The 15,019-nt window shown below is 49.7% G+C and overlaps 1 protein-coding gene across 3 annotated transcripts in view; it reads right to left on the minus strand.

The window, feature by feature from the left end:
* Window positions 1-15,019, minus strand: part of LOC144110178 (uncharacterized) — a 315,005-nt gene that overhangs the window by 210,170 nt on the left and 89,816 nt on the right. For all 3 annotated transcript variants that reach the window (XM_077643014.1, XM_077643013.1, XM_077643012.1), the window contains one exon: window positions 172-266. In XM_077643014.1, coding sequence (XP_077499140.1) covers window positions 172-266 — 95 coding nt within the window. The remainder of the gene's footprint in view (window positions 1-171; window positions 267-15,019) is intronic.

Below are 15,019 nucleotides of genomic sequence, written 5' to 3' on the forward strand. Positions count from 1 at the left end.
TTGAAAACGGGCAACAGGCAGCGGCTCCCCGTGACAAGGAAGAAATGCTGCTAAGCGAAAGACTGACTGACTTTCCTATTTTGCAAAATACGCGTCCACAAAATGCATTTGTCAATACTGCCGCACTGCTATGCAGCCTATCGATTTCCGAAAGGCGCACTGTTAACTTACCCGTTAAAAGGCGTCTTCCTTTGGCGGTAAGTGCACTTGATAACGATGAAGGCACCACAGTAGAGTGCATAGAGATCACAGCTTTTCCAGTTTAGCTGCGGACGACAAATCAAAGAACATTTTACCAGAAAGTCGCGTAGAACAAAAACCAAGTGATCATATCCACTAATGCTACAAGATAACAATTTGTAGTTGTTGTTGTTCGGCTTGTGTGACATTTGAAGCATTTTGAAAACTTTTTTGCACTTTATGTAAATAATCACATCAACTAATTGTAGCTTTCCGCGTGTCTTGTGGATTTGCCAATCATTTGGTGTGACCCGGTGGGCGCCCACTTCCAGGACTTGTGTTGTCTGCTTCCTCGTTTCCGACATATGTATCCCCTAAATATTTTCTGTCGGTGGGAATAATTGTAAGACCAACAAGATATGTGCACTATGGCGTTGATTTTATATGCCTTCCTAGCCGATTTCATAATGCTACTTATTCGTCGGCAATACAATTGGAATTCAGTGCCGCGCTAGCGACATTCAGAAAGGTAAAAGTTACAGTACTCCCAGTAGTTAAGTGGCAGATTTGTCTATTCTATTTAGATGACGTAACTGTCGTCACCTCAGACTCTGTCTACCACCTGTTGAAAGATCTCAGAGATTGTAAGAGCAAAACACATTCTATTTTTTGAAGCAAGAACAATTTAATATGCCCAATTCAGCGTGGTTTCCGGCGTGACCATTCGCCACAGAGAAATTCGATTGAAACTGTCCATTAATTTGGCCAGCAATATAGAAGACCAGATAGGTGGGCAGATGAAATTAAGAACTTTGTGTGGATACCCTGCCCAAAGCTGGCATTAATTGGAGAGACATGAGAGAGGCCTGTTCCCAGCAGTGGGCGTAGTCAGGCTCACGATGATGACGACAGACGAACTTCAGCATGTGTATGTTGTAAGAACAGACTTTGCCAAGGCATCTGAGGAGTTTCCACAGCCTAAATTACTTTTTTCAACTGCGAAGGCCAGCAGTAAGCCAGCGTGTAGAGTAGTAAATTTAGGCATTTTTAAAAAAACCGTTATCAAATGTTAGAAGCGGCAAAGGCCTTTGCAGAAAGTGTGGATATCTGTCTATAGTGCCGCAGGGCTCCATTTTTGGCCGATAGAACTGCTCGCAGCATTTTTCGATTTCAGCCACTCGCATGTAGTTCGTCCTTGAAGCCTGCTTTGTGGAAGCGGCCTACCTGCCTACCAGGATGTGGACAACCTGTCAGGTGTGTACGCCCGGAAGCGCCAACTCAAACAACGCGGGCCTAGGCGCCGTCTTGAATCACAAAAGCGACGGCATACAGAATGTTTGCCTGCCGTTTTGTGTCGACGCTAACTATCTGACGACGGAGACGAACTGCTGCATCGTCTGCTACATAGAAATTCCGCCACTACCTGTAGGACAACCATCTAAGTTGGTTGTTGATCCCCACGCACTGTGTTGGCTTTAATATTTTAAGGAACCCTCCAGCTACCCTGCTCGATTGAGCCTTCGCCTCCATGAGTTCGCCATCACGGCCGTCTACAAATCTAGACGCAAGCACACCGTAGTAAATGCCTATCTCGAGCCCCTATAGACAAGCCGCCGGAATAGGACGATGAGGGCGGCGTTTTGGAAACCATAAGTATCAGCGAGACCACGCAACACCAACGCTCGGGCCCACGTCTAGAGCATCTCCTCCAGTATCTGGAAGGCAAGACTTCTTCACCCCCAGCTGGGTTGTAACGTGGCTTCTGCTTTTCATCCTCATGAAGAGTTTCGGCCCGAACGAGGCCGCGTACCTCTCCGGTACATTGAACAAACTGCGAGAAGAAATTCTGCACTTTTCGCACGACAAGCCATCAATTGGACACTTCGGACCTACCTTCACACTACGCCCAATTTATGATAAATACTGCTGGCCAAGACTGCCTCACCATGTCGCACAGTACGTCAAAATATGCCGTGAGTATAAACGACGAAGGACGTAAATGATGAGGTCAGCTGGACCATCGAAGTTTATTCTACCACCCAGCAAGCTTTTTCAAAGACCTTTTAATATATCTTCCCTGCTGAATAATCACATCGTTTCTCGCAGAGCGTAAGAGCACGATGACAGAGCGGGAAAGGCAACAAGGCAAACAAGCACTGAACGTCAATTTTAATCCGGAGAATTCCCAAACCACTGCGTCTATGATACCCACAGAAGAAACAAACGCCCAACAGGGTTGCAAGAAAAACAAACACCTGGCGAGAGGGCGGTGTCACAGTCAAAAGGCAAAGATGGAGGAGATGAACTAATGCCATTGCCAAGATTATACACCGTCAAGACGAGCAGCCAAGCCACAACTGTTAGCGAAAAAGGCAACAAAAAGGTAGAAATTTACATAGCAGTAAAACAGGCCAATAGCTACCAATGCTCAAATATTTGAGCAATTTTTTTTCACTTCTCGTTTTTTTTTTCAAAATATTCAGCAGGAGGAACAAGTTGGTCAAAATGTAAGGCGGTGAGCGTATGAAAACTTTAATAAAATACGATTTCACCCAGAAAACTATCCACCTTAGCACACCCTAAGCATGAAAAGTGACTGCCGACAGTTAAAACAGCAATGCGACTTAAAGAGAATAATCAAAGGCAGATGACAAGGGATGTGAAGTATAAAAAGGCTGAAAGCGAAAGGAAAATATCAGCGTGTCAACCGTAGCAATAAAAGCAAGAACTGCATAAAACAAGAAAGGAATGCGATTTTTGTGGACAGACAAACCATGGGGATTCTGACTGATTATATTTTGAGCTTTGCATTCTGGCGCTTTCCGCGCTTTCGCGCATCAGCTTGGGCACATCGTCACAACTGCTCTTTCTTCAAATAGAAGGGAGCATTGTTATTTACGGTCACGTTTCCGACATTGAGCTGGCAGGTTTCTGAAAAATGAACCTGATATATCTCTGCGATGCGGTTGAACAAATCGTGTCTTCAGTCCGTGTCCAGGCAGGATAAGTGACCTGTTAATACACGCTTCACTATCTTTTCATTGATACGTCGGGGTGTTTGGCCAATGTGTTCCCAGCCGCAAGGTAGCAGAATAGAATCTGCCCATGCGACTGAGGGATTTTTGTGACGCGTGGTACATACAAGGTGTTATTTGTTGCCGTAATTTACCTTGCCACAGCTTCTAGATTGACGCTGAGAGGCTGCATTGAATACGTCAATAATTGCTTTCCTTCCAATTTTCTTCCAATTACGAAAAAACAAGTGCAGGTACGAAAGAACGGCTATCTGTTATTTCGCTGGTGCATTTACACTGACGCGTTGGTTCCTGACTGCTTTTCTTTTCAGTGCCAAAGCTCTACTTCATAGAGTAAAATTCAACCAAGAATATTGTTGCGTCCCTGACCTTGAGGGTGCAGAAATTATATAAACACTGCGCGACTGGGTTCCGAACACGCGGCGGCGCGAACAAATAAGTTTCGTTGGCCACTGAGCGATATCGCTATGCTCGATGCGGAAGAAGTTAGCGCAAAACTTAGACAGAGACCTTCTTCCGCATCATGCAAAGCCAACATGCCCGACAACACGCTCTTCTGATCGCTATGCTCATAGCCGCAGCCGATCACGCCTTGTGTTAAGTTGTTCTTAGCATTTCAAAAGATGGCACATGCCCACAGTGGTGGATGGGCCAAGAATCGGGATGCAGAGGTCGCTATTCACCAGCATTCAATAAAGCCAAAAGAAAAAATTAGCAGTGGCTTCGCTCGACTATGCCAGGATATACGTAGCGTGAGCAGCAATTTCGCTCTCCTCCATGGCTATACCACAATAGCAAACGCCCCTATATATGTATACCCCCCCCCCCCCCCCCCCATCCTGATACCTCTGCGCATGCGCACAAAATGAGAGGCGCTATCAAGCGACTCCGACGCAGCGCCAGACTTGGCTACTGCCACGGAGGAAGACTATATAGGAGTGGAAACTCCGCTGTCTGCGGCGACCAGAAAAGGTCATAAGACCGCGGCGCCACTATCATGCTGGCGGCGCCTGGCGGCCTGGAAAGAAACTACTTAAATACAACGTCACGGCGTGCCCGCTGTAGCAAACACCCGTGTCGTGTGCTTGTCGTCTGCTTTGAGCGCGCGCCGCCGGAGCCGCCTGCCCGGGCGCTGCATTTTTATTTTTTTCCCTGCTGCTTCTAAGAGGCGCCGCATGGCGGCGCCACTGCATGCGACCCCATCGGCGCATACAGTTGTGACTATCTGGTCGCTTGCGCTCGATCGTGCTGACGGGAGTTTCCCGTTCCAGTAACTTTAGGGCAGGCGGCTTCGGCGCGCTCACCGGCGGCGCGCGCTCAAAGCAGCCATCAAGCACACGACACGGGTGTCTGCTCCAGCGGGCACGCCGCGACGTTGCATTTCTGCGCCCTAAAGTCAAACAGCAACAGTTCTTGTCGGTGTCTGTGCTCAAATGGTTGAAGCATAGCACCATTTGCTCTTCGGGCTACCAGTGGTAAAGAGAAGCGCGCGAGAGTGCCCTCAGTAGAAGTTAGGCGCGCGCGGCCAAACGGGAGCAACACGCTCGACCGGTTGCCTTGGCAACCGAAACAGGCGGCAGTTTCTTTCCAGGCTGCCAGGCGCCGCCAGCATGATAGTGGCGCCGCGGGCTTGTGACCTTTCCTGGTCGCCGCAGACAGCGCAGTTTCCACTCCTATATAGTCTTCCTCCGTGGCCGCGGCTAACACGTTACTCCTCTGGAATCCGCAGACGGCGGCGGCGGCTCCGGCGCGCCAGCTGTGCGCCGTACGTCGTCACTGCTCCTCGCGCATGCGCAGCACGGCTCTCCAGGAGCCACGCAAAGCTGCTCACCCTCGGCCAGTGTAGCTCACCCTACAAAAGCCCGCGGGGAAGCAACACCGGTGGATTCTATACCTCAAGAAGGGCGGGAGCTGAAAAGGGATAATGGTTTCGATTTAAAAAAACCGTCGTGTTAAACCGCAACATATTCTCGAAATGTGCACTGCACATGGTCGTCTTACTCAAGTTCCATCTGCTACGCGAACATAGATCAGCTTAACATTGATCAGAGCTTAACCTAAGCCTAACATCGTAGTCAGACGTGCCGTGGACTCAACAGAGCAAACCCATGAGCCAGCCAGGCTAAACACGTGCTTTCGCACGCTTACTCCATTAAAGTACGTTGTAACTTAGACGTAACTTAGACGTAGCCGAAAACGTAACTCTACCACATTTTAACAATTTTTCTGCGACAAAGAAGGCCTTGTCGTTTTCCAGATTGTGTCATCTTGCATAGGTAGTTTTAAAACCTTTCTTCTAGCTTATGCGCACACGCATCTATGACCACTGAACGAAAAATTCTAGCAAAAGGGAAGGGACTCGCAAAAAAGTTTTCAAGATAACGGCTAAAAAACATTGTAGATTAAGGAAAGCAGACTGCATTTCGTCGCCAGGTTTCAAGCAATGTGTCTTCGCTGGCATGCAAGGAGAGAGAAGTGATGCTGAAACATACCTCGGCTCTCGCCTCGATAAAAAGCTTCCGATCATTACCGAGCTGATATTTATTTACTTCTCGTCAGAATTCTGATATTGCCAAGCCGTGGCTCTCAGTTCTGATCATTTTCATCCTTGCAAGAACGGCAATGGGTGAGTAGATTCATGCATGTGTTTCATGCGTTTTCCAATGTTCTTTCATGTTCCCTGGCACGTTCATTAACACAATGCCCAGTTTGGCCAACATACACTTTGCCACAAGAGAGGGCGATCTCGCAGACCACTCTCCGTGGCATATCGAAATCGAACGAAGGGCTTAGCGTAAAAACCCATAATCCCGATGAATACTTCTGGATGACAGTTAGGGAGAAAGGCACCGGGGAGCAACAAAGTCGCCGGTTCATGCTTATGCACTTGAATAATCTGGCTGTTCCTAATCCCCTCGCCACCCAGAATTCATTGGATGTTGACAGCATGATGAATAGATGGCACATTAGATATTCCTTTTCTATAGATTTTGAAGACATGTTTTAATCTATACCACATAACGACCTGCTTATTGCTGTCAGACAGTGCATAGAAACAAATAGTACAATCGCCTTCCTGAATCGGCCGGCTGAAGTGTAGACAATTTCATGGCACTTCTAGGATTTTAAACCAACGCTGCTTTTATCCACTTTGACAATCGGCGCTTTCTACAAGGACGGGGCATTTGCAATGAATCATGTGAAGCTCCAGCTTTGTGTAACATTTATCTTCCAGCATTTAACCGCATTTTGGCTTCACTAACGGACGAAGGCACTGTCCAAAGATTTTTCTGTATGTAGATGAATTTTAGTAACTTAAAATGAAAGTAATCAAGGCATTCACGGGGAAATCCCGATGAATATTTTTCAGCTGTGTAGACAACATGGTAAAGGGCTCTCTTTTACTTACGAGCTACCACTGCTTAACCGCCTCCGGTTTTTAGACCTAAAAATGATTGATGAAATGCGTGCATGCCGCTGATACCCCCTACAGCCAAGAAAGAGTTTTTGCTTTTTTATTCAGCCGAAACAAAACTGCTAAGAGGGCTATAGCTACCCTTTCTCCAGGATCCGCACTCATCAGCTCAATTCGCTCACATGATGCAGGAGAGCTTTCGGGGCTATGTAGCTAGACTGCGCAGAGCTGAGTTCCCTGGCTACGTGTTGACAGCTTTGACCAGGCACTGCTACAGAAATTCTACGGAAGGCCAAAAGTGATACGGAGACCTGAAAGACTCAGAAACGGCAAACCGTGGGATGCAGTACATCCACGAGGTGTTCCAGAATCTAAAAATGGTGAGGAGCAAGTACGGCATCCAGAAGTGTTTTCTGCGGCATGCGAAGATATGCCCTAATATCACCAGTAGTCGCCCTGCAACTTCTGGTTGTGGGAAAACACACACAATAAGCTCTTCGTTCGGTATGCAACGGGTGTGGTCTATGAGATCGCCCTTTTCTAATGCTAAAGTGCATCTTGGCCAAACTGGCCATTGTGTTAAAGAACGTGCCGAAGAACGTGAAAGAACTTTGGAAAACACAGCGGGCTCATGCATGTATCTGCCCGCCCACTGCCGTTCTTCAAATCTGAAAACGATCAGAACTTTGAGCCACCGTTTGAGGAAATTAAAATTCTGGGAAGTAAAGATATTTTAGCTCTGAAACTATTGGAAGTCTTTTTATCAAGGCTAGAGGCGACATGTATGCCAGAAGCAGTTCTGCCTCCTTGCATGCCAGCGAATTCGCATTGCTTAAAACTGTAGACGACGAAATGCCGTCTGCTCTCCTTAATCTGAAATGCTTTTTTGATGCCATATTTAAATTTTTGTAACCCCCCCCCCGTTCTTCTTCATGACCTTATCGTTCTGTGAAAAGACGCGCGTGGGCTCTCTGTGGTCTTATAAATTCAATGATCATACGTGCCAATGAACATAGCTGGGGTCAGCGGCCGTCCCGTCATGTCTTTCTGTGCATTCGTCTAATTATGTTGTGCTGTATGATTTTAAGAAAATAAAATGGATTACCAACTAACCCCGCAGTCGGTTTTAGTAGCTGGACTGTGAAGTTGTCCCTGATGGAATGACAGCATCCCAGAGATGCCGCGCACGACCGGAAGTTGTCCATGTTGTAGTTCTAATAAAGCGTGTGATGCTCGCTAAATTAAACTTGGTTTCCATACTTATTGCTCACTTATCACTATAGGTGTATATTTTTTGGCATTTTTTTTGTTTTAAAGCATCGGCTCGGTGCTCCTTTCAGATTTGAGTAATGCCGTGAAGCTTCCTGCTGATTTTTCATGATCATAGTTGCCGACAGTTGGCTTTATCATTTTGTTTGAGACGCAAGATGCTACAAGGTTTATCTCGTATGATCGCTGCCAGCGCAACTGCTTTCATATGGTTCCAGATTGTTTCAGTCGCTTTTGGTGCCTTATCTTGTATGTTCCTTGCCTACTTGAAATTAAGCGCAGCAGAGAGCGGCAAGGATTCTTTTAGATGACCGCCGAGCACATTTGGTGCCATCGTCGCTGCCCAGTCATTCGGTTCTTTGTGGACTCAAGTCAGCCCTATAAACAGTTTGGTGTCGAAAACTCTCCATTCAGCTCACTGTCCTCGGCAGTGTCAGCTCCTCGTGGCAACACTGCTACGGACATTGGGAGGCCGAAGAAGTGTTTGGAACAACCACGAAACTATGGCGCGTGCTTGTGTTTTATGCTGCGGCCCCAGACCGCCGATCCTCTGTCTAGTAGATTACTTCTGCTGCATATAGTCATCATGAAACATTTGGTGGAGGTGCCGCGTCTTGGGGAAGTGTAGTACCGCGGGGCATTACTCACCTCGTCCTGATCCACTCTGTGACGAGGCCACTCCGTCAGCTAGTTGGTCCTGCTCACCATTCCCTCAAGGTCGCCGCTCCCGTACCCCTCTCACTTGCCCCAAGTCTTCTCGAATAAACCCTCGCCACTACTAAGAAAACTAGCCGATGCAGCCCCTGGAGGGGACGAGCCCTGCAAATCCTCTCTTCGCCCTCGCTGTCCAGCCTAATTAATCACTGGAATGTTGTGGACGGTCTTTTGTAAAACAGCGCAAACGACGACGGGCAAGAGCAAGAAGGACACGGGAGGAGCGCTGTTCTTGTCCGTCGTCGTTCGCGCTGTTTTACATGCATATATACCAACTCGCCCAACTGAACGTTGTGGACGGTGTCCTGGTCCTTGCCATCATCGACACTGGCGCCAAAGTGTCTATGCTGAGCTCACCTCTGCGCTGTCGCCTCAAGAAAGTTTTAACTCCCGCCGCCACGTCCACCGTTCGCGTCGCCGATAGAAACACCACTGCCGTGACCAGAATGTGCATTGTGCCAATCAGCATTGCAGGACGTCATATTCTAGCTCTGTTCACCGTCTTGATCAGGCATCGTCAGGACGTAATCCTTGGCCTTGACTTCTTATCCGACCATTCGGCTCTTATTGACTGTTCCTCTCGCAATCTCCGATTGGGTCTGCACTTTTCAGTTTGCTCATCTCCCGCCTCAAGCGGCCGTCTACATCCCTATGTCGCTTTCTTCTCCCGTCCCTGATAGAGATTACGTCGCTTTCCCTATCACCGCAATGATCCTGCAGCGTAACGTCGTCTTTGCCCACCCCGTTGTCCGTATCACCCAGGACTGCACCTACTTTCCTGCCCTCAACTTCAGCCTGTGTCCTCAAGGTCTTCCCGCCGGCATTTCACTTGCTGACCCGTCCCCATGGACTGATTGCACAATTTCTGCCCCAGCTACTGACCCAACGACTGACGTCTCCAACGCCCTACATCGCAGCTTTCCTGTCCGTATTCAATTTCCAGGATAATTGCGGATTATCTGTGCCGTGCCGACTTCTCAACTCTTCACAACCTCTCGTCCTTATGCAGCGACATTTTCTACTTTAATGATCGTGCCAATTGGCCAAACCTCTGTCGTCGCCCAGCGCATTGACACCGGCGATGCCCGCCCTATTCAGAGGTGGCCCTATAGAGTCTCTCTCTCTCAGCGCCGTATCATACAGACGGATGTAGACACGATATTGGCTCGCAACATTATCCAGCGTTCGAGTAGTCACTGGGCGTCCTCCGTTATGCTTGTCAGAAAGAAAGCTCAAACCTGACTATTCTATACGTCCATTACCGCCACCTGAATAACATCTCAAAGGATGACGACTACCCGCTGCCCCAAATTGATGATGCTTCTTGACTGCTTGCACGGCACCAGCTTCTTTCCTCCACAGTTCTTCGCTCAGGATACTGGAAAATCGCTGTCGATGAACGGCGATAACCTTTAATCCTAAATCAGTCCAACTAATGGAGACAGATAACCTCCGCCCTGTTTTCCTCACGAGCTATGTAAGCAAATAGAGACGATGGTTCGGGACCGCTTATGTGCATATCTTGAACACAAACTTGTCTGCGAGCACCATGTTCGTATTTCGCCGACACATATCCGCACAGGCTGTCCTCCTGCAATTAAATCGGGAAATTCTGGACCCCTTTGAATACCACCATAATATAATAAACGGACATTATGGGGGCATTCAATGAGATCGAGAACCTTACAGGGGCATTTGACAATGTAGCACATGACATCATACTCACTAACCGAAGCCAGACTGACTGTGGCCTCAACACCTGCCGATAGATACGCCGTACTTTCCCCGCTCCTGTTCAATCTGGCTATGATGCACCTGAAAACCCAGCTGTGTGGAGTTGTCGGCGTGCAGGACGCCCTGTACGCCGGTGACATCACCCTATGGGCCGCGCAGGGCAGCGTAGGGGACATTGAAGCCAGCTTATAAACAGCGGCGACGACAGTATACCACTATGCCCGCCGCTGTGGTCTTCAATGTTCCCCTCAAAAATCAGAACTTATGCACTTCCGCCCCTCGCCAAAGTGTACAGCTCAAGTCTCTCTTTCTGTTGACAGTGGTTCGATACCCGAAACTGCAGAGATACGGGTGCTTGGAAGTTGCATCAATAAACACAGACGGGCAGACACTATTTTGGCCAGATTCCGTACGGTGGTGGACCAGGTGGGCGGCAGGGTCCATCGGGTTTCCAACAAACGTTGAGGTTACGAAGTAAGGAGGCCTTGCGGCTTGCAAACGCCTTCATGACCAGTCAAATTCTCTATTCAACTCTTTAGCCACCTACGGAAGCAAGAGGAGGATCCCCTTGAGGTCATCCATCTCAAAAATGGGGAAGCTTTCCCTGGACCTCCCCATCGCTACTTCAAACATCTGTTATGGGCCTTGGAGTAATGAATACTTTCCAGGAGCTCCGGGAGGCGCACCTTACAAACCACTACACGTGCTTGTCGCAAACGGAGGCGGGTCACCGCCTTCTTGCTCGGCTCCATGTCCAACGCACCACTCTCATGGAAGACAGGTTTCACATTCCAGAACTGTGGAGACGCGTCCTTCATGTGCGGCCTCTTTCCGCCAACATGTCACACGGAGGTCATAATGGTCGGCGCCTGGGACGAGCGGAAGCCCAAGCTCGACATTATGGCAATAGAACAAGTGTATTCTACGTTGATGCCTACTACACTCATCCAGGGGGACGGTACACGGCCGTGGTAGTTAACAACAGGAAAAGAGTTAACGGCCTCACCTTCAGAGCCCGCAGTGCAACACACGCAGGAGAGGTCGCGATTTCTCTCGTGGCCTCACATAAGGATTCAAAATACATGGTAACCGAATCGCGAGGGGCCAGTCGTAACGTCGAACAATGTTGGACTCCTTCCTAGCCTATCGCATCTACCAAAATTCCATACCGGGTACGGACCCCGCACACCGTTACCTTATATGAGCTTCTTGCTCATCAGTGCTTGGCAGGAAACGAGACTGCTTACGCAGTCACCTGCGCGCTCTCTCACCGGGCTGTTTCTTCCTTCCCACTCAATCAGGACTCCGATTTTAATCTGGTCTATATGTTCAAAGATTTTATAACATACTATCAATGTAGTCATCGCCTTTTGCCCCGCCCATGTAAAGGCCCCCAGAAGGCAGATGAGCGGCTGCTACTCCGCCTTCTCATCAATACTTTGTTGTGCCTGGCAGCCCTCAAACATTTTGACCAATACTTTAGTGGCAGCTGCCTGCACTGTATAGCGATGTTTTCGGATACATATGACATGAGGTGGGACTGCCCTTCCAACCCGGCAGTCCCCCATCCCCAAACCAATCTCGGAGGATTGAGACGACCCTGCTCGGCTGCCACGACTTGCAGGCCCAACAAGCCCTAGTCGAACGTGCCCGAGCTGCGGCCACCGCCACCTGGGCCCCAAACTAGGGACCTCCACCTGGTGCTTGTAAGCACCGGTTGCTTATGGACTGATTAAGGCATGCCTCCTGTCCCCTGTATAGCCGGAAAATGTTTTCCTCACCACCGCTGGTGTTCAACTCAACTCAAATAAATGTATCTTCGGCTGCCGTTAGCTCAAAGTCATCGATCACTTGGTCGATTCTACTAGGGTCCAAAATGGTCCCGACAAAGTCCACGCCGTGGGTTCCTTTCCTACTCTGTGTTCCTCAGGTGATGTGCGCAGCTTCCTCGGAGTTTGCTCATATTTCTGCCCGATCACCGAGAAGTTTGGGGAAACAGCTCGCCTTCTTACCACGCTCTTCAAGAAGCACGTCCCGTTCTCTTGGGGGCCCGATCAAGCTGCCTCCATCAGCACCTTTATCAGTACCCTCACCCGTCTATCTGTCTTGGTTCACCTCTGTCCTTCAGCCCGACTCAACTTCGGACCGGCGCTTTCTCGCTCAAAGACCCTACTGGCTGCCTGGAGCGCTGGGCTCTTCGCCTTCAATAATATGCATTTTCTGCCATCCACAAGTCCCACCGCTTGTACCAAGACGCAGGTTGTACTCCCCGTCACCCTTACGATCCTCCTTCCTCCAATGAATCTGAGGCTGTCGCCTGCGTTTTGTCCCCATCGGTCTTCCACAACATTGCTCAAGAACAGCCACTAGATTTCTCGCTACACTCACCAATCGACTGCCTCACCGCCAACTGCACTGATGTTTCCCTCGCCTCGTTCGTGCTACACGGAAACATCCTCTTACGGCGCGATATGCATCCTGACGGCGCTGAGTTTCTGCTCATGGTTCCTCAAAACCTGCGTTCCAGCGTCCTTAAACAGCTCCATGATGCTCCCATGGCGGCCACCTTGGCATATACCGCACGCACGACAGCGTGCTCTGCTCCATCTTTTGGCCAGATCTCAAACCGCTCTTTCCGGCGCTACGTGACCGCTAGTGAGCGCTGCCAGCGCTGAGAGAAGCCCGCGGTTCTCCCTCCCGTACACTTGCAGCCGACGGTCATCTCGATAGACCCGTTTTCCCGTGTCAACCTCGGCTTCCTCGGCATTTTTTCGGTGTCTGCCATGGAGAACAAATTAATCGCCGTCAGGACGGACTACTCGACGCGCTACGCTATCTCATGAGCGATCCCAACCAGCTGCGTCACTGATGTCGCTGTCTTCCTCCAGCATGACATCATACTCCACCACGAACGCCCAGACAGAACGACTGAACAGTACCCTCACCGACATGACTTTAACTACGTCACGATAGACGGAGCAGGCTTTTATCCTCTTTATCTTCCGTTTAGTCGCAATCCTTTGCTGCCCTTTCACAGTGTACTGCCCGCCAACATCTCCACAAGTACTTATCCTCGCCCGTGTTGTTGCTCGCCAGAGGTCCGTCCACATTCCAAGTCTCACAGAAACGCCGTCATGACTGTCGTCATTGCGATGTCAGGTACCGTCCTGGCTCCCTTGTCTTGCTCTGGGTCCCGTCGCGTCGGATGGGCCTCTGTGAGAAACTTGTGATAGGCTATATATGGGCCCTTACCACGTCGTACCTCCCGTGACCGCGGTGACATATTGTCACGTAGTGGTGACGGCAGTCGAAGCAGCGATGAAGACGGACGAAAGGGTCTTCTAAAAGAACTGTTTATTGGGCTGACTTGCACCCAAAATGGACTGAATCACTCGGCGGCGGCGAAGCGACAAGCGTGCTCGGCGGTCGTCGAACAGAATGCCCGCCGCTGTCGGCCGTGCTCAATTTAAAGCTGATAGCGAACATTCGAGGTAAAGGGCGCAAAGTTACTAGAACATTCCAGAACAACGTAGAATCAGCTTTGCCTGGCTGCGATCAATCGAGATAAATCTAGTCGCGTCTTGCGTCGCAAACAAAGCGATAAGGTGGTGTCGCGACAGATTTGAAAAACGAACAAATACTGCAAATATTGGCGGCATTACTCCCCTCTCAAAGAAGCATCGACCCGATGCATTAAAACAAATAATGCGAATAGTAAGGGAAAAAACAGATCTTGCCAAAATAGAGCATTGAAATGCAGCGGCCTTTAGCGCGCATAATACGGCTTCAGACGGACTACATGGACAACTTCTGGTCGTACGCGGCGTCGCTGGGATGCAGTCATTGCGCCAGGGATGACTTCATAATCCAGTTCACCCAGCCGACGAAGAACCTTGTACGGGCCGAAATAGCGGCGCAAGAGCTTTTCACTCAATCCACGGCGGCGAATGGGCGTCCACACCCAGACTTGGTCTCCTGGCCTGTATTCCGTGTTGCGTCTTCGTAGGTTGTAGCGTCTGGCGTCGGACCGCTGCTGATCTTTGATCCGTAATCGGGCAAGCCTTCGAGCTTCTTCTGCGCGTTGAAGGTAGGCGGCAACGTCGACTTTCTCTTCTTCTGTAACGTTGGGCAGCATGGCGTCTAGCGTGGTCGTGGCCTCCCTGCCATGGACGATCCTAAAAGGCGTCGTCTGGGTGGTCTCCTGCACTGCGGTGTTGTAGGCGAAGACCACGTAAGGCAGGATGACATCCCAGGTTTTATGTTCGGCATCGACATACATAGCGAGCATATCGGCGATGGTTTTGTTCAGGCGCTCGGTCAGTCCGTTGGTTTGCGGATGGTATGCAGTTGTCCTCCGGTGGCTGGTTTGGCTGTACCGCAGGATGGCTTGCGTGAGTTCCGCCGTAAATGCTGTTCCTCTGTCCGTGATGAGCACATCGGGGGCGCCGTGTCGAAGAAGAATGCACTCCACGAAAAATTTGGCCACTTCTGCTGCTGTTCCGTTCGGTAGGGCTTTCGCCTCGGCGTAGCGGGTCAGGTAGTCGGTCGCTATGATGATCCACTTATTTCCAGATGTTGACGGTGGAAAAGGGCCAAGCAAGTCCATGCCAATCTGCTGAAAGGGGCTTGAGGGAGGTTCAATGGGGTTCAGAAATCCTGCTGGTCGTGTGGG

Source organism: Amblyomma americanum, chromosome 11, assembly GCF_052857255.1.
Source record: "Amblyomma americanum isolate KBUSLIRL-KWMA chromosome 11, ASM5285725v1, whole genome shotgun sequence".
NCBI lineage: Eukaryota > Metazoa > Arthropoda > Arachnida > Ixodida > Ixodidae > Amblyomma > Amblyomma americanum.